At 42.6% G+C, this 19101-nt stretch overlaps 1 protein-coding gene across 3 annotated transcripts in view; it reads left to right on the top strand.

The window, feature by feature from the left end:
- Positions 1-19101, top strand: part of LOC121279700 (granule associated Rac and RHOG effector protein 1-like) — a 214588-nt gene that overhangs the window by 169294 nt on the left and 26193 nt on the right. For 2 of the 3 annotated variants that reach the window (XM_041190943.1, XM_041190942.1), the window contains exons 4-6: positions 6760-6900; positions 8967-9062; positions 12360-12521. In XM_041190943.1, coding sequence (XP_041046877.1) covers positions 6760-6900; positions 8967-9062; positions 12360-12521 — 399 coding nt within the window. The remainder of the gene's footprint in view (positions 1-6759; positions 6901-8966; positions 9063-12359; positions 12522-19101) is intronic. The other variant, XM_041190944.1, reaches the window with a different exon arrangement.

Genomic DNA, 19101 nt, shown 5'->3' with positions numbered 1-19101 from the left:
TTCATAGAAAATGAGGAGACCAAATGTCGGTGGTTCAGATTATTAGAGGATTTAAAAGAGTAGATAGAAGCTATGTCCATTAGTGGGGGAGTCCCAAACAAGGGGGCAGAATTTTAGGGGAGCTGATGGTGTAGTGGTAATGTCATTACAGGAAGGTGCTGGTGGAATTTAAATTCAATTAACAAACCTGGAATTAAAAAGCTAGACTCAGTAATGGTGACCATGAAATCATCATCAATTGTTGTAAAAACCCATCTAGTTCACTATTGCCCTTTAGGGAAGGAAATCTGCTGTCCTTATCTGGTCTGGCCTACATGTGACTCCAGACCCATAGAAATGTGGTTGACTCTTAAATGCCCCTGAAATGGCCTAGCAAACCACTCAGTTGTAGTTGTAAATCAGGAATTGGAAGGGAGGGAAGAACTCAGGAAAATTACAACCATTAGGGAAGTGGTACTGAGCAAATTGTTGGAGCTGAGGGCTGACAAATCCCTGAATCCAGAAAGAGTTCATCCTAGGTTCTTAAAAGAAGTGGCTAGTGGGAAGTTGATGGTGGTGATTTTAATTATCCAAACTTCCTTGGATTTGGGGATTGTGCCATTAGATTGGAAAATAGCAAATGTAGCCCCTTTATTCAAAAAGGGAGGGAGACAGAAAGCAGGAAAACTACAGGCCAGTTAGCTTAACATCTGTCATAGGGAAAATGTTAGAAGCTCTTATTAAAGATGTTATGGCAGGGCATTTGGAAAAAAATTTAAGGCAATCAGGCAGTGTCAAGATGGTTTTGTGAAAGGGAAATCAAGTTCAACCAATTTATTGGAGTTATTTGAAGAGTCACATGTGCTGTAGATAAAGGGGAATTGGTGGATGTACTGTACTTAGATTCCTAGAAGGTATTTGATAAGGTGGCACATCAAAGGTTATTGCGGAAAATAAAAGCTCATGGTGTAGGGGGTAACATATTGGTAAGAATAGACAATTGGCTAGACAACAGGAAACAGATGGTAGCCATAAATGGGTGTTTTTCTGGTTGGTGGGATGTAACGCATGGCGTGTCATAGGGATCAGTGCTGGGCCTCAACTTTTTACAATTTATATAAATGACTTGGATACCTGCAGGGGCAGAAGGTATGGTTGCTAAATTTGCTGAAGATGCAAAGATAGGTAGGATAGTAAGTTGTGAAGAGGACATAAGGAGGCGCCAAGTGTACGTAGGTTAAGCAAGTGGGCAAAGATCTGGTAAATGGAGTACAATGTGGGAAGATGTGAAACTGTCCATTTTAGCAGCAAGAATAAAAAATAAGCATATTATCTAAGCAATGAGAGATTGCAGAGTTCTGCGATGCATAGGGATCTGGGTGCCGTAGTGCATGAATCACAAAAGCCTAATATGCAGGTACAGCAAGTAAATAGGAAAACTAATAGAAAGTTATTGTGAGGGGAATTGAATATAAAAGTAGGGAGGTTATGCTTCAGTTGTACAAGACACTGGTGAGACCACATCTGGAGTAGTGTGTACAGTATTGGTCTCCTTATTTAAGGAAGGATGTAAGTGATTTGAAGCAGCTCAGTGGAGGTTTACTAGACTAATACCAGGAATGGGCGGGTTGTCTTATGAGGAAAGATTGGACTGGCAAGGCTTGTATCCGCTGGAATTTCGAAGAGTAAGTGGTGACTTGATTGAAACATATAACATCCTGAGAGGTCTCGACACGGTGGTTGTGGAGAGAATGTTTCCTGTTGTGGGAGAATCTAGAACTAGGGATTACTTGAAAAATAAGGGGTTACCCATTTAAGACAGAGATGACAAGAATTTTTTCTCTTGAGGGTAGAGAGTCTTTGGAACTCTCTTCCTCAAAAGGCAGTGGAAGCAGAGTCTTTGAATGTTTTCAAGGCAGAGATAGATAGATAGATTCTTGATAAACAAGGGGGTAAAAGGTTTATCGGGAGTAGGCCTGAAGTTACAGTCAGATCAGCCATGATCTTATTGAATGACAGAGCAGGCTCGAAAGGCCGAGTGGCCTACTCCTGCTCCTAACTCGTTTGTACAGAGAATTAAACTGGACTACCTGGCAATGACCTAGGCACCAGAAATGACAATGGCAAGCCCCTCCATCAGCCCTTCAGAGTCCTGCTTACTAACATCTGGGTGTTTTTGCCAAATTGGGAGAGCTGCCCCACAGTCAAACAACATACTCACAGAACCATACCTTACAGACAATGTCCTAGACATCACCACCACCACCACCACCCCTGGGTATGCCCTGTCCCACTGGTAGGACAGACCAGAGAGGTGGTTACACCGGTATAAATCAGGAGGGAGTTGCCCTGGGAATTCTCAACATTGACTGTGAACCTTATGAAGTCTCATGGCATCAAGTCAAACAAGGGAAAGGAAACCTCCTGTTGGTTACCACCTACTGCTACCCACCAGCTGTTGAACACCAATTGCAAGAAGCCCTGAGGGTGGCAAGGGCACAGAATGTACTCTGGGTGGTGGGACATCAATATCCATTGCTGAGAGTGGCTCGGTAACACCACTACTGACCGAGTTAGTTGAAACCTAAAGGACATAACTGCTAGACTGGGTCTGCGGCAGGTGGTGAGGGAACCAGTAAGAGAAAAGTACTTACTCGACCTTGGCCTCATCAATCTACCTGTCGCAGATCCATCTGTCCATGACAATATGGTAGGAGTGACCGCCACATATCCTTGTTGGGACAGAGTCCCATCTTCATATTGAAGATAACCTCTGTCGTGTTGTGTGACACTACCACCGTGCTAAATGGATTACATTTTGGACAGATCTTGTAATTCAAAACTGGGCATCTATGAGGTGTTATAGGCCATCAGCAGCAGCAGAATTGTATTCAACCACAATCTGTAACCTCATCTGTAGCCTGGCATATCCCCCACTCTACCATTAAACTGGGGGATCAACCTAATTCAAGGAAGAGTGCAGGAGGGCATGCCAGGAGCAGCATTAGGCATACCTAAAAATGAGGTGTCAACCTGGTGAAGCTACAGCACAGGAATACTTGTATGCCAAACAGCGGAAGCAGCAACTGATAGATAGTTAAGTGATCCCACAACCAACGGATCGAAATTACGTTCTGCAGTCCTGCCATATCTGGTGGTGGACAAGTAAACAGGAGGAGGAGGAGGCTCCAAAAATATATCCCTGTCCTCAATGATAGGGGAGCCCAGCACGTCAGTACAAAAGACAAGGCTGAAGGATTTGAAACCATCTACAGCCAGAAATGTCGACTGGATGATCTATTTCAGCATCCTGCTGAGGACTCCAGTATCATAGATGCCAGTCTTCAGTCAAGTTGATTAACTCCACATGACTTCAAGAAACAGCTGAAGGCACTGAATGCTGCAAGGACTTTGGGTCCTGACAACAGTCTAGCAATAGTACTGAAGACTTGTGTGCCAGAACTTGCCATGCCCCAAACCAGGCTGTTTCAGTACTGCTGCAACACTGGCATCTACCTAGCAGTGTGGAAAATTGCCCAGGTATGTCCTGTCCACAAAAAGCAGGACAAACCCAACCCAGCTAATTACCACCCCATCAGTCTACTCTCAATCATCAACAAAGTGATGGAAATGGTCATCGATAGTTCTATCAAGCAGCATTTACTCAGCAATAACCTGCTCACTGATACTTACTTTGGATTCCGCCAGGGCCACACATGTACTCACCTCATTAAAGCCTTGGCCCAAACATGGACGAAAGAGCTGAACTCGAGAGCTGAGGTGAATGACTGCCCTTGACATCAAGGCTGCATTTGACAAAGTGCGGCATCGAGAGCCCGAGCAAAAGTGAAGTATGTACGATTAGGAGCAGGATTGGCCATTCGGCCCCTTGAGTCTGCTTTGCCATTCAGTAAGATCACGGCTGAGAATTGGAGAAAACACAGGCAGATGGTGTGGCTGTTGGTGGTCAATCATCTTAGTCCCAGGACGTCACTGCAGGAGTTCCTCAGTGTAGTGTCCTAGGCCTAACCATCTTCAGCTGCTTGACCAATGACCTTCCTTCCATTGTAACGTCAGAAGTGGGGATGTTCATTGATGATTGCACAATGTTCAGCACCATTCGTGACTCCTCAGATACTGAAGCAGTCTATGTCCAACTGCAGCAAGACCTAGACAATATCCAGGCTTGGGCTGACAAGTGACAAGTAACTTTTGAGCCACACAAGTGTCAGGCAGTGACCATATCCAATAAGGGATAATCTAACCATCTCCCCATGACACTCAATAGACTGACCATTGCTGAATCGCCCACCATCAACATCCTGGGTATTACCATTGACCAGAAACTGGACTGGACCAACCATATAAATACTGTGGCTAAAAGTTCAGGTCAGAGGCTGGGTATTCAGCAACGAGTAACTCACCTCCTGACTCCCCCAAGCCTGTCCATTATCTACAAGGCACAAGCCAGGAGTGTGATCGAATATTCTCCCCTTGCCTGGATGAGTGCAGCTGCAACGACACAAGAAGCTCGACAATATCCAGGACAAAGCAGCCCGCTTGATTGGTACCCCATCCACCACCTAAACATTCACTCCCTCCACCACCGACGCACACTGGCACCAGTGTGCGCCATCTACAAGATGCACTGCAGGAATTCACCAATGCTCCTTTGTAAGCACCTAAAACCTGTGACCTCCACCACCAAAAAGGACAAGGGTAGCAGATGTATGGGAGTACCACTAATTGTAAGTTCCCCTCCAAGCCACCCACCATCCTCACTTGGAACCAAATCACTGTTTCACGCTGTCACTGGGTCAAAATCCTGGAACTCCCTTCCTAACATCATTGTAGGTATACCTGCACCATATTGACTGCAGTGGTTCAAGGAGGCAGCTCACTACCACCAGCAATTGGGGATGGGCAATAAATGCTGGCCTAGCAAGCGTTGCCTATATGCTATGAATACATTTTTAAAATTTGAGTTAGACCTTTCACAGGAAGCATGTCTTCACCCAAAGGGTGGCGAAAATCTCAAACTCTTTCCCCAAAAAGCTGCTGAGGCTGGTGGTGGGTGTCATCAGTTCAAAATTTCAAAACTTGAGATTGTTAGATTTTTTTTTATATGGAATCAAAGTGGTCAGCTGGAATTAGGTTGCCGATCTGTCAGGTGGGGCTCAGTTGGTAGCACTCTTGCCCGTGAGTCAGAAACTTATGGCTTCAATTTCCAGTCCTGAGACTTTAGCGCAACAATCTAGGTTGACACTCCAGTGCAGTTCTGTGGGAGGGCTTCCTTGTTGAAGGTGCTGTGTTTTTGGATAAGATGTAAAACCGTGTGCCTTCTCAAGTGTGCAAGACAAATCCCATGGCACTACTTTGAAAAAGAGCAGGGACAATCTACCCAGTGTTTTGGCTAATGTTTATCCTGAATCATCGTCACTAAAACTGGTCATTGTCACTTTACTGTCCTGGGAGTTCCTGTGCACAGATTTGTTGTCGCATTTCCTACGATACAACAGTGACTGAACTTATTGTCTGTAATGCACTTTGGGACTTCCTGAAGTTGTGAAAGGTGTTATATAAATGCAAGCTTGTTTCATTTTTATCAGCCATGATCGAATTGAATGGTGTGTTATGACCGGGCTGGGAGGAGTGTGCAGTTGATCTAGCCCCACTGCTCCACAGGTCGCAACATTAGTTTAAATGTTCAGTTCACTCACCAAAATGGCCAATTGTTTACCTGTGCTTCTGTTACCCAGAATAAAAGAGACTTTAACCAGGCATCTTTCAATAAAAACAAACTTATTAGTTTATGATAAAACCAGTCTTGTTGAATAAAAAGGCAAAGCTTATTAATGTACAGTATGGAATATGAAAGTATACTAATTATTCTCTCGAGATACCCTAAGTCCCACCGCCCCCCCCACCACACACACACATCCCAACCAAAAAAATAGAGGAATTCTGCCAAAGGTTAAATGCAGTACTTCATAGGGAAAAGGATGGATGGTGTCCGGGTTATACGGTTGGTGTTTCAGTGCTGACCTGTAAACAAATGATGACTCTTGCACTGCTTTTCAGGCCGACTCGAGGAACACTCGCAGGTACTCTATTCCAGCATGTAGAGCATCTCAAGAGCAGCTTATATTCACTTCTGGCTTTGGACTGGCTCTGGAATGCAAAAAGACTGCTGTCTTCCTTCACAAGCAGTTGCTCCGGCTCCTGCTCAAAGCAAAACTAAAACCAACTTTTAAATACAGTTCCAGGCATGGTTTTTCTCCCTAGGGCCATAAATGACCATGTGCCCCCCTTCTGTACACAGCCCACCAGGGTCAAGAGGTTTCCAACTTCTTCACAACAGCTTAATTTTTCCTGTAAATGGACATCTCTTCCAAGAAAAGCAATCTGAGTTCTTCCATTAACCCTTTAAAGAACAGTGTCTTTTAAAACATAAATTCTTCCAGAATATTCTTAGAATTGGAGATGAACCATTTTCTGTGATTAAAGTGTTCACCAAAGGTGGTGCAGGTTTGAGGGGTTGATTGACCCCTTTTCCTATGTACATTCAGGCAGGTAAATTGTGTTGATATTAACACTAAAATAAAATACTTCAATTGCAGGAAATCTGAAGTAAAAACTAAGAACTGAGTTCTGATGAAGGATCATTGAACTGAAAAGTTGACTCTGTTTCTCTCCACAGATGCTGCAAGACCTGCTGAGTATTTCCAGCATTTTGTTTTTATTTCAATTTGTATTGATGTTTGCTTTTACTATTGAAAGGCTACGTCTCGGCTGCGTGAGAAGGGAAGTGATGGCTGCCTGGCTGGAATTGAAGTGCAGCAGCTGTTCTGTTCTCAAACCACCACGATCCCTGAGCATCAGCTGAAAGATTTAAACATGAAGATCGACAGTGCTTTGCAAGTGAGTATTTCTGTATAACCAGCATCGTAGCATCTCTCTAATATCATATGTGATATCGCCATAAACACTCATTCCCTCCAGCAAAAGTGTGTGCCGGCTACAGAATGCACTCGGCAACACCTCAAAGCTTCTTTGGTAGAACCTCCCTTTCTGCAACGTTATGACTCATTTCGAATAGAGGGAATCATAGAATCTGACGATATTGGCTGTGGCTTAGAGCTGATGGATGGCTGTGTATAGTAGCACTCACATGTAATGAATTTATTCTAAGTCTAATTTGGGAGTTTTTGGTACTTAATGTATTTGTTTCAGTGAACCATGAAAAATTCAAGTCTGGTTCTTTTTTAATGAAAAAGACAATTTTATCCTACCTTGGACTCCTGTAGGGGCTTCGCTTGTGTGTGTGTTAAATTATCAAGTCTTCTGAAAATGCGAGGAGCCTGTTTTTTTTTTTAAAAAAAAGCTACAATTACATACATGGAGGGTATGGATCAGGGCATTTAATGCTGCTCTGAGTAAAGCTTCTACATTAAAGAACTCAGAACAGCAGCACTTGACTCTGTGTTAACACCTAACAATTGTTTCTTTACAGGTTGCTTGCGCTGTTGGATACTTTTCATGCTTCACATGAAATGTGAAAAACACCCAATAGTGCAATTATGGATTCTCTGGTTGCAAACTTGCCCTGTGTCTGGGCAGAATGTTCTTGGCTGTATAACGTTAGGTGGTTATCACTTGCTGATGGGTGCAACTTGAGATGATGATTTCATGGGCCTTCTATATTGGTCTTTCAGTTTGGATATAACTGTTGGTGAACCAGCTCCCACTAATCATGCTGCCATATTTGGTTTCCTTACTGTCGCTGGATCAAAATGCTGGAGCTCGCTCCCTAAAGCACTGTATACCTACATCACATGGACTGCAGCGGCTCAAGCTGGTATCTCACCATCACCTTCTCAAAGGAGTTAGGGATGGCAATAAATGCTGGCCTAGCCAGCGACGCTCGCATTCTGTGACTAAATAAAAAGACTTGTGCAGCATGGTAAGCATCAACATAGACGAGTTAGGCCAAATGATCTCTTTCTGTGTAATATGTTATATATAATAATTTTATGTAATGGAAGATTTGCATATTGGCTTTGCTGTATCAATTAACATACATATGAACATATGAATCAGGGACAGGAATAGGCTACTCGGCCCCTCAAGCCTGCCCTGCCACTCAATAAGATCATGGCTGATCTGGTTACGGCCTCAACTCCCCATTCCTGCCTACTCCCAATATAATTTGACTCCCTTGTTAGTCAAGAATCTATCTACCTTTGCCTTAAAAATAGTCAATGACCCTGCCTCTACCACTTTCTGGGGAAGAGATTTCCAAAGATTCACAACTCTGGGAGGAAAATATTCTTCTCATCTCTGCCTTAAATGGGAGACACCTTATTTTTAAACTGTGTCCCTTAGTTCTGGTCCTTCCAATAAGGGGGAACATCCTTTCAGCATCTACCATGCAAGCCCCCTCAGGTTCTTATCTGTTTCAATAAGATCATCTCCGTTCTTCCAAACTCCAATGGATACAGGGCCAACTCCCCCCATCCCAGGAATCAGTTGAACCTTTTCTGAACTGCTTCTAATGCATTTATATCCATTCTTAAATGAGGAGACCAAAACTGTACACAGCACTCTGGATATGGCCTCACCATGCCTTGTACAACTGTAGCAAAATGTTCTTTTATACCAAAACAGAAAACGCTGGAAAAACTCAGGTCTAACAGCATCTGTGCAGAGAAAGACAGAGTTAACGTTTCAAGTCCGTATGACTCTGAAGAAGAGTCTCTGTCTTTCTCTCCACAGATGTTGTTAGACCTGCTGAGTTTTTCTAGCATTTTCTGTTTTTGTTTCAGATTTTCAGCATCTGCAGTATTTTGCTTTTATCCTTACTTTTATATTCCATTCCCTTTGCAATAAGTGCCAACATTCCATTTGCCTTCCTAATCACTTGCTGTGCCTGCATTGAAATTTAGATTCTTGATTAACACCTTACAACTTTTTAAATTGTCTTATAGGCGTACAAAGTGGCTTTGGAAAGCTTGGGTCACTGTGAATATGCAGTGAAGGCAGGATTCCACCTAAACCCTAAAGCCATTGAATCATCTTTACAGGTAAATAAAGATTTTAGTCACCTGATGGGTGTTGTAACGGCCTTTTAGTTTCATGGACAATGATGTGGTAGGAAGTCTGACCCTGGTTGAATAAAGAGCAGGCACCCCCAATAAGGAGTAAAATAGGAGGGTATAACCTCAACCTGGAGCAGATCATCTACCTGCTCATCTGCTGTGGATCTGGTGATTGGTTCTTTGAAATAGTTAGTGGACATCTGGTGGTGAAGAGTGAGTACTGCAGACTTTGAATGAAGTTTGTAAAATATTCTGGCACTGCCAGACCTCACTCTATTGCCAGGAAAATGTTGTGACTTGTTCTTGACGGTAAATGTTAAAAAGTGAATTTGCACTGGTCTCTTTTTTTATATATGTCCAGTAGAATTATGGCCAATATATCTCATTTCCATAACAAACCAGTAAGGCTGAAAACTCAACAGATCAATAACAGCTTGCATTTATAGAATTATTGTATCACACAGCATGGAGAGACCATTCAGCCCATCATTCCTGTACTTACTGTAAAAGAGTTATCCAATTAGCCCCAATCCCCTGCTCCCCATTGCCCTGCAGATTTTCCTCTTTAAATATTTATCCAGCACCTTTTTGAAAGTTATTATTGAAACTGTTTCCATCACTCTTTCAGGCAGCACATTCCAGGTCATAATTTTCTGTGTAATTTTTTTTCAAGTGTCATCTCTGGTTCTTTTGCCAATCACCTTAAATCTGTCTCCTCTGGTTACTGACTCTCCTGCCACTAGAAACTATTTTTTCCTCATTTATTCCATCCAATCCTCTCATGAAGGCAGTGTGGAGGCCATGTGTCCCAGCAGTTGGCTGATCGAATCAAAGAGCATGTTTCTTCAATTGTTCATAATAGGCATAGAGTACAGACCGTACTCAACTAGCCCATGCTTGCACAACCCAAAACAAAACATCTACTGTTAGATGTGATTCTGCGATTAGGCAGCACTCCTGAAGAATCTTGAGTATGTGATTAAGTAAACTAACAATCAATTTAAGATAATCGGTCAGGCTCAAAATACGGCTCATTTACACTTGCTAGAAGTGAAATACATTCATACCCAGGGACCTGTTCTCTGCAAGCAAAGGGAATATACTCAAACCTTCCACTGCTTTTGAATTAACCCGAAGCTTGGGGAACTTTCTCCATGGTAACACCTCGGCCAATCAGAATCGACTAACAAACCCTTTTCCCCTATCGTGTAAATTGTTCTGAAAGTTTGAAATTTGACTTTCTTGCATTTGTCCTTATGAGTGCAAGACAAAAAGCTTTAACAACGTTTCTTTTCAGCAACTATCATGAATTTGAACACTTCTATAAAAATCCCCCATAACCTTCTCTGTTCTGAGGAAAACAACCCCAGCTTCTCCAATCTCTCCACATAACTGATGTTCCAGGTAACTAGGGCTTTCACCTTAGGAAAATATTCGAAAGGTGCCTCACAAGAGTATTATCAGCCACAAAAAGTTGACGTCTGTGAAGAGAACAGTTAAGTTTCATACAGCCCATTATTCAAACTGGCATTACTCTAAGTTTTCTCATCACAGAAATTAATTGACTTGTCTTTCCAGCATTTTCTGTATTTGTTTGTTTTCTACCATTTGCAGTTTTCTGGTTTTCTATCCACTCCTCAATTTAAAGCATTGTGCTAAGGTCATCAGTTGTCATTTAAAGGAAAATTGATGATAAAAGTGAAAGGAAGGATATGTGGGCTGGTCATCAATGCAGCCATACCTTACTTACATTACCATACTTCTAATATTATGGTATTTTGATGGATAGAGAAATTGTCCACAGTAGCACTGAGCTGTACAGGCCTGAGGACCCTGGACTTGATTCCAGGTCTACACTGATTTAACTGATCTGAGTTGAGAATTCTGCTTTGACTGAAACACCTGAGGCTGGGAGAGCAAAGAATCAACCTGGTTGTAGCCCAGTAAAACCCCACTGGACAATCTGTGGGTGTCCAGAGAGGGTAGGAACAGGCTTTCATTGCCTGCTGTAGCCATGTAGCCCATTGGGGCTTGAACCTGTGGCTTTCGGGTACCAGACATGAAAAGCTTTAATTATGTGGAGACACGAGAGAAGCTGAGATTGTTCTCCTTAGGCGTAGGGGTTTCCAAACCTCCAGAATTATCCTGCAGTCTCCAGGAATTTTCATTTCCTAAATACTGCTGCCAGCAAAACCCAAGAGAAAAATTGTAGGGCATTTAAAAATGTAGTGTTAACTTTTTTTTTCATTAAACATTTTATTGATTGTTACTTGTCAAAATGTTGAATGTGGGGGTGTTGGGGGGTGGAAGCTATTGTCTGGGCAAACTGGTTGAAAGCAGGAAGATCATGTAATGGAACCTCCAGGAGGAATGTGTCCACCACAAGTGGCAACTCTACTCACACATGGAGAAGGCTCCCTTCACGTGAGGAGCTTGGATAACCCTGGGTGCAGGTTGTACCTTCGGGAGAGGAAAGGTAATAGAAGGTAATTGTAGAGAAAATTTTTACCTTTTTAAAATTGTAAATTTTGCAATTTAACTTGCAAATCGTCGATTAGAATTGTAGATTATAAATTGCTGTGCCAATATGCTTTTCCAAAAAAAAATGTCAAGGCAAGTTTTTCTTTACAAGTCCCCCCTCCCCATTGTGCATGGTAGAAGTGTACATCAAATCAAACCATAGCTTAACTGCAGAGAGGAAAAAAAAATAACTAAAATATTCAAGTGGGCAGGGATTAAGCTGTAACAGCTGGAGTGTTCAACCTTGAGGACACAAATGAAGTTTAAGCCACGTTCCAGAGAACGCATATTTGCATACAGCCGTCGTTGACACTAACACTTCGCTTTATTCTGACTTGGGGTTTATCCATCAATGAGGCAGCAGCACTTCAAGCCTCCAAGCCCACAAAATTCAAACAAGGGATCCAACATGTGAGAAATTTAAGTACAAATAGAAAGGAGTTTCCTGGAATCTGTGAACTGGGTTGGCAGAACCTTTGGCTCATTGACGCTCTCATAGAAAGGGCAGAGTGAGTTAGCCAGGAGAGAGCAAGGGCCCACTTCTGATGAGCCCCATATTATTTACAAAAAATAATAGTTTGAGGATGATGATTACCAACAAAAATCACATCTTTGGGTGCAGGTTGAATGATTTGCTGATAAAATGATAGCACGCTGGAATTTTTGATTGAGTGTTGGGATGCCTTATGTACCTGGTGCTAAATCAAGCTGCTTTATTGGTCCTTTTCACCATGTCTATCTCATGTTCTGACCCTTTCACAGGGCTGCTGCAGTGAGGCTGAGGTAAAACAAGCAGGAAGAAGACAGTATCCTGCTCAGCCACTTCAGTGTGAGCTTCCCACCGTACCTGTCCAGATTGGACCTCACTTCCTGAAGGGCGTCTCCTTCAGTGAGTCTGGAGCAGAGAATCTGAAGCTTAAGACGGTAGCTAACCCCTTATAAATATATTCTGTAAAGGACTTAAAATTTATTTTTTACTGTAATCTAAAATGTGGCAGTTCCACAGTGTATTTTTATAAATTAGAGATTGACAACAATATTAGTGATTTGCAGTGAAAAGTCAGGGGTGCAATTTTTGATTAACTCTGTTATAAGTTTATTCACAACTACGAAGAGTTCTGAATAACTCTTGCTTTTGATTAACAGTTGCTCATTGTTAAATAAATACTGTGTCTAGTTTTGGTTTCTTTGCGTGGTGAGAAATATTGAGCTTTTGGATGGATGTAGAATAGGGCTACAAGATTAATCCCTAGTTTTGTGTAATACTGTTGTATGTTTCCATAAAACCTTCATTCTGATTGTGTGGTGTTACCTATGTTAAGATCTGTGCATGGAATCCACCTGATTTAACAACAAAAGCTGCATTTATGTAGCACCTTCAATAAAAGTTCCATGGCACTTCATAGAGATAAAAGGAAAAAAAGACCTTGAGCAAAAGAGGAGACATTAGGAGCAATGTCTAAAAGTGTGGTCTTAGAGGAGAATGAGGGGGAGAGAGGAAGGAAATTCCAGAGCCAGGAGGATTAGGTGGTTGAAGGCCTGGCTGCCATTGACAGGAGGAAGGGAAGGACAGCGAGCGATGGTGGTGGTGATGAGAATGCACAAGAGGCGTTAGTATGAAGAGTAGAGTTTGGGAAGGTGAGTTGTGGGGCTGGAAATGGTCATTGAGGTAGGTAGGGGTGAGGCCATGGAGAGATTTAAAAGCAATGATGAGAACTTTAAAAGCAAGACATTGTTCAACTGGCAGCCACTATAGGTCAGCGAACTTACAAATGATGGATGAACAGGACTTGGAGTTAGAGCGAATACAGTCAGCAGAGTTGAGTGTGGTGGATGGGATGCTATCTGGGAGAGCACTGGAATAGTTATGTTTGGCATGGATGCAGTTTTCAGTGGCAGGTAGACTGAAGTAGGGGTGGAGGTGGGTAATGTTATGGAGTTCGAAGTAGGTGGTCTTTGTGACAGAGAGGTTATAGGGTCAGATGTGTAGCTTGGGATTTGACAGGGCACTGAAGTTTGGAACATTGCTTAAAAATGATCTTTTTTCTATTACAAGACCTTAATTGTCACACATGCCCAGTTTAAAAATTATTTGAAACATTTGTAAACCTTTAAATTATACAATTTCTGAAACAGATCACACACTCTAGGTTTTGTTTGGAAAAGATTCTACCACTTTCTGCAATTTCAATCCTAGTACACGTTTGCTAATTGTGTCTCAAAAATGGCTTAATTTGCTGTTAGCTAAAGGTACTGATTAATGTGATTGCAGTGATATTTCTGATTTTCCCTCTGATTTTTGATTGTCTTCTGTTTATTTGCAACACACTGTTATTCTGTCTTTGGATCTGGCTTCAGCTTTGCACTCTAGTTCAGTATACTGCACCACCATGAGCTTATTCTCACTTCAGAGACACAGTCCAGGGCCCAGGTTTGTGAGACCTGATGGTCCTGCTCCTGTATCTTCTAGGTGACGATGACAGTTTTAACATTTTCTTAAAGGGGGTTCAGAGACCACATCCTTCATGCACATGTAGAGTTTAGGAAAGAAGAGGCTTATACAGAACAAAACCATATAGTAAAGATCTGAAATAAATTCAGAAAAGACTTCAGATACTCGCACCTGGCACATCTGTGGAATGAGAAAGAGTTGACATTTCAAACACACTGATGAAAGATCATTGCCCTGAAATATCAACTCTGTTTCTCTCTTTACAGATACTGCCAGACCAGCTGAGAGTTTCCAGCATTTTCTGTTTATAGTTTTGATTTTCAGAATCTGCAGCATTAGTATTAGTGGAAAGACCTGAAATGGGATGAGTAATTGTCAGCCCTTTCTGTAAAGGGTCAAGGATCAGTAATATTTCAAATCAGAGTTCAAATCAAAATCACAGTTTCTATCCAAAAGTAATATCTTGCAATGCAGTACATGAGTAATTTGAGACATGACGTGTTAGATATAGTTGCTTGAGAGGCCTATGGTTCCCAAAGCTCTCCACCACTCTGGGTTTTCCACACCTCATGTCTGGGTGTGTTTTGGATTAATTAAGAGAGATTGAACACAGTGATTAGTCAACTCCATCATTATTGGATTGAACAACTACCAGGATGGTAGAAGATGAACTCGATAGACCTTGGTCTTATTTTCACTAGCGATTTCAAGGTTTCTATGTTAAGATATAAAAATTCAGGAGCACTTTCTGTTGCCAGTAGTTGGGAGGACTGCTTCTGGTTGTGTATATATATTGAATAATATATACATTTGGTCTTGCCTGTAGTTGCAAATTCAAAAGGAGCTATTCACATCTCTGTATGATTTACTCATAAACAGATCCCTCAGACAGGTTGGTGAACATAAGCGCTTGGGGAATAGGAGCAAGAGTAGGTCATACGCCCTCCCATTCACTGTCATGGCTGATCTTCTGCCACAACTGCACTTACCAACTTTATCACTTTATTTGACTTCCTTAGTGCCCAAAATCCAATTGATCTCATTCTTGAATAGGCTTATCTGAGCATCCATCACCTTCTAGGGTGGAGAATAGGCTTATCTGAGTATCCATAGTCCTCTAGAGTGGAGAATAGGCTAATCTGAGCATCCATAGCCTTCTAGGGTGGAGAATAGGCTTATCTGAGCATCCATAGCCCTCTAGGGTGGAGAATAGGCTTATCTGAGCATCCATAGCCCTCTAGGGTGGAGAATAGGCTTATCTGAGCATCCATAGCCCTCTAGGGTGGAGAATTCCAAAAATCAAAACCCTCTGAATTTCTCCTCATCTCAGTCCTAAGTGATTGGCTTTTTAATCTGAGGATGTAACCCTTAGTTCTAAATTCTCCAGTGGGGAAACAGCTTCTCAGTATCCACCCAGTCATACGAAGATATGAAATAGCAGCAGGAGTAGGCCATTCGGCCACTCAACCCTCCTCTGCCATTCAGTAAGATCATAGCTGATCTGTTTGTTTTAAATTCCACATTCCTACTTATCCCCAAAAACCTTAGATTGATTCTAACAAGAATCTATGTCCGCCTTAAAAATATTCAATGACCCCACCTCCACCAGCTCCTGAGGCAGAATTCCAAAGTCACACAACCCTCAGAAAAAAATTCTCCCGTCCTATAAGGGTGGCCCCTAATTTTAAAACAGTGCCCCCTCATCCCGGACTCACCCACAAGAGGAAATATCCTTTCCATGTCCACCTTGTCGAGACCATTCAGGATCTTCTATACTTCAGTCAAGTCACCCCTCACTCTTCTAAACTCCAGTGGAAACAAGCCCAGTCTCTCTAACCTTTCCTCATAAGATGACCCACTCATTCCAGGTATCAATCTAGTAAATCACCTCTGAACTGCGCCCAACGCATTTACATCCTTCTTTAAGTAAAGAGACCAAAATTGCACACAATATTCGAGCATATAACACCCTTATTTTCAATTTCTCTCATAATAAAGATAGCATTCCATTAACTGCCTTAATTACTTGCTGTAGCTGCATATTAACTTTTTGTGACTCTTACGCTAGATTACCTGCACCTCAGAATTCTGCGGTCATTCTCCATTTAAGCAATACTCTACATTTTTTATTCCTCCTGCCAAAGTGAACAATTTCACATTTCCTCACATTATACTCCATCTGCCAGCTTTTTGCCCACTCGCTCAAACTATCTATATCCGCCTGAAACCTCCTTATGTCCCCTTCACAACATACTTTCCTACCTATCTTTGTGTCATCTGCACATTTAACTACCATGCCTTCCCTCCCCTCATCTAGGTCAGTGGTATAAATTGTAAAAAGCTGAGGCCCCAGCACAATAAAAAAGCGGCGTATTAGTTAAATGAGAGTGACCACAGAATTCTGAGGTGCAGAGGCATCTAGGTGTTCTCATGCACGAGTCACTAAAAGTTAGTATGCAGGTACAGCAAGTAATTAAGAAGGCTAATGGAATGCTATCCTTTATTACAAGGGGAGATTGAACATTTTATTCATTCATGAGATGTGGGCGTCGTTGGCTAAGCTAGCATTTATTGTCCATCCATAATTGCCCTTGAGAAGGTGATAGTGAGCTGCCACTTGTCAGTCCAAGCCTGGATATTGTCCAGATCTTGCTGCATTTGGACCTGGACTGCTTCACTATCTGAGGAGTTGCGAATGGTGCTGAACATTGTGCAATCATCAGCAAATATCCCCACTTCTGACCTTATGATGGAAGGAAAGTTATTGATGAAGCAGCTTAAGATGGTTGGGCTGAGGACACTACCCTGAGGAACTCCTGCAGTGATGTCCTGGAGCTGACTTCCAACAACCACAACCATCTTCCTATGTGCTAGATAAGGCTCCAACCAGTGGAGAGTTTGGCCACTTGTTCCAATTGGCTCCAGATTTGCTAGGGCTCCTTGATGCCATACTTGCATCAAATGCTCCCTTTATGCCAAGGACAGTCACTATCATCTCTGGAGTTCAGCTCTTTTGTCCATGTTTGAACCAAGGCTGTATTGGGGTCAGGAGCTGAGTAGCCCCGGCAGAACCCAAACTGAGCGTCAGTGAGCAGGTTGTTGCTAAGCAAGTGCTGCTTGATAGCACTACTGATGACTCCTTCCATCAATTTATGAATGATTGAGAGTAGACATTTAGAATATTGTGAGCAATTTTGGGCCCCGTATCTCAGGCAGGATGTTCTGGCCCTGGAGAAGGTCCAGAGGAGGTTCACGAGAACGATCCCAAGAATGAAAGGCTTAACATATGAGGAACGTTTGAGGACCCTGGGTCTATACTCAATGGAGTTTAAAAGGATGAGGGGGGATCTGATTGAAAATTACAGAATACTGAAAGGCCTGTACAGAGTGGACATGGGGAAGATGTTTCCATTAGTAGGATAGACTAGGACCCGAGGGCACAGCCTCAGAGTAAAGGGAAGACCTTTTAGAACAGAGATGAGGAGAAACTTCTTTAGCCAGAGAGTGGTGAATCTATGGAATTCATTGCCCACAGAAGACTGTGGAGGCCAGGTCATTGAGTGTATTTAAGAGCGAGATAGATAGGTTCTTGGTTGGTAAGGGGATCAAAGATTACGGGGAGAAGGTGGGAGAATGGGGTTGAAAAACTTATCAGCCATGATTGAATGGTGGAGCAGACTCGATGGGCCGAATGGCCTAATTTCTGCTCCTATGTCTTATGGCCTTATGGCCTATAGACTGATGGGGTGGCAATTGGCTGGGTTGGATTTGTCCTGCTTTTTGTGTACAGGACATACCTGAGCAATTTTCCACATTGCCGGATAGATGCCAGTGTTGTAGCTGTACTGGAGCAACTTGGCTAGGGGCACGGCAAGTTCTGGGGCACAACTCTTCGGCATTATTGCTGGAATATCGTCAGGGCCCATAGTCTTTGCAGTATCCAGTGTCTTCAGCTGTTTCTTGATATCAAGTGGAATGAATTGAATTGGCATCTGTGATGCTGGGGACCTCTGGAGGAGGCTGATATGGATCCATCCAGTTGGCACTTCTGATTGAAGATTGTTGCAAATGCTTCAGCCTTATTTTTTGCACTGATGTACTGGGCTCCTCCATCATTGAAGATGGGGATATTTATGGAGCTTCCCCTTCCAGTGACTTGTTTAATTGTCCACCACCATTCATGAGTGTGGCAGGACTGCAGAGCTTAGCTCTGATAACGTTGGCTGTGGAATCGCTTACCTCTGTCTATCACTTGCTGCATATGCTGTTTGGCATGCAAATAGCCCTGTGTTGTAGCTTCACCAGGTTGACTCCTCATTTTCAGGTATGCCTACTGCTGCCCCTGGTATGCCCTCCTGCACTTTTCATTGAACATTAAAGTAAGAATGTTACGCTTCAGTTACACAGGACATTGATGAGACTGTGTCTCGAATACTGTGTGCAGTTTTGGTCTCCTTATTTAAGGAACGATGTAAATGCATTGGAGGTGGTTCAGAGGAGGTTTACTAGATTGATACCTGGAATGAGTGGGTTGTCTTATGAGGGTAGGTTGGACAGACTGGCCTTTTTTACACTGGAGGTTAGAAGAGTGAGGGGTAACTTGATTCAGGTATAGAAGATCCAGAATGGTCTTGACAAGGTGGACATGGAAAGGATGTTTCCTTTTGTGAGTGAGTACAGAACTAAGCACTGTTTTGAAATTAGGGGTCACCCTTACGGGGCAGAGATGAGGAATCATTTTTTCTGAGGGTTGTGCGACTTTGGAACTCTGCCTCTGAAAGTTGTGGAAGTAGGGTCACTGAATATTTTTAAGGTGGGGGTAGATAGATTCTTATTTGGCAAGGGAATCAAAGATTATTGGGGGTAAATGGCAAATGGGAACTTGAAACGCAAACAGATCAGCCATGACCTTATTGAATGGCAGAGCAGGCTCGAGGGGCTGAATGGCCTACTCTTATTTTATATATTCATATGTTCTTCCTTCAATAAGGAGATCAAAGGTGTACACGGCACTCCAGATGTGGTCTTTTCCTATATTGCTTTGCACGAAAA

Source organism: Carcharodon carcharias, chromosome 7, assembly GCF_017639515.1.
Source record: "Carcharodon carcharias isolate sCarCar2 chromosome 7, sCarCar2.pri, whole genome shotgun sequence".
In the NCBI taxonomy this organism is placed as follows: domain Eukaryota; kingdom Metazoa; phylum Chordata; class Chondrichthyes; order Lamniformes; family Lamnidae; genus Carcharodon; species Carcharodon carcharias.
Note: the sequence above shows the minus strand (reverse complement) of the source record. Positions and strands in the feature narration are given on the sequence as shown.